The following is a 1,017-nucleotide window of genomic DNA, read 5'->3' as shown; positions in this document are numbered from 1 at the left end:
GCTTTCAATATCATATGAAACTGTCACCCGAAGAGCTTCACTTATACCAATTGTAGAAAAAGAAGAAATTACAAACAATTTTGATAAATGTGTTGGATATGGAATTTCAACAGATTCTTCAACATACGGTGATCATTATCTCTCTCTTTATGCAAGATTTGTTTATAAAGATTGTACATTCGAAGAAAAAAGGATAAGTATTTGCAGATATTACGATTCGAAAAACGCGATTAACTGGACAAAGTGGATCGATAAAATTGTGTGTAGTGTTTACAATTCCAATTTTTCAAAATTGTGTTCATTTTGTGGTGATGGAGATATAACATTGAAAAGTAATGATAATGGTGTCGCAGGAAAACTTACTGAAATTGTTGAAAGAGATGGAGGCTTGGTCGAGTGTTTTTTGGATAATTATTGTTGTGACCATAGATTAAACATATCAAGCAAAACTGTATTTGAAAGTGGTTATGGGTACATTGTTGACAAATATTTGAGTGAAATACCCAAAGAACAAAATCGAAATTTGTTAATTCAGTATATTACTCATTACGACTTGAAAGGTGTAATGAACAAAGTAAGCCGTCTTAGTGAAACAAGATTTCTTTACACTGTTTTGGTATCAAATTGGGTGTTTGAATATTATGAAGAATTTGTAAATTTTATATTGTTGTCTGGTGTTGAACAAAACATCTCCAAAAACATACCAAACAACAGTGAACTTGGTGTGGTGTCTTTTACAAATCCAGTATTTGTAGGTGTTGTATATTTTGTCAATGTGTTAATGACAGAAATGAAAGCTCTGAGTGACTGGTTACAAACTGATGGCCTTTTGTTTTTTATGGCTTTTAAAAGGATAGAATTGTATATCAAACATTTATTTGATATACGAGTTTTAATTAAAAATGGCGACTTTAAATACTTCAAAAAGTATTTGTACGGTGGAATCATTGATCCAAATGAAAGAGAACGTATCATTGATCGTAATGAAAGATATACAAAGTTTCTCTCAAATTTGTA

General features: G+C 30.7%; 1 protein-coding gene across 1 annotated transcript; it reads left to right on the top strand.

Annotated features, from left to right (window-relative positions):
• Positions 1–565: 565 nt before the first annotated feature.
• Positions 566–1,017, top strand: EIN_343730 (hypothetical protein; the record flags this gene model as incomplete). The annotated part of the gene is made up of 1 exon (XM_004255302.1): positions 566–1,017. A coding segment is annotated over one exon (452 nt), but the record flags the coding sequence as incomplete, so codon positions are not given.

Source organism: Entamoeba invadens, assembly GCF_000330505.1.
Source record: "Entamoeba invadens IP1 unplaced genomic scaffold scaff_1105074724983, whole genome shotgun sequence".
Classification (NCBI taxonomy): Eukaryota; Evosea; order Mastigamoebida; family Endamoebidae; genus Entamoeba; species Entamoeba invadens.
The sequence above is the reverse complement of the archived record's forward strand: the minus strand, read 5'-3'. Positions and strand labels throughout refer to the sequence as shown.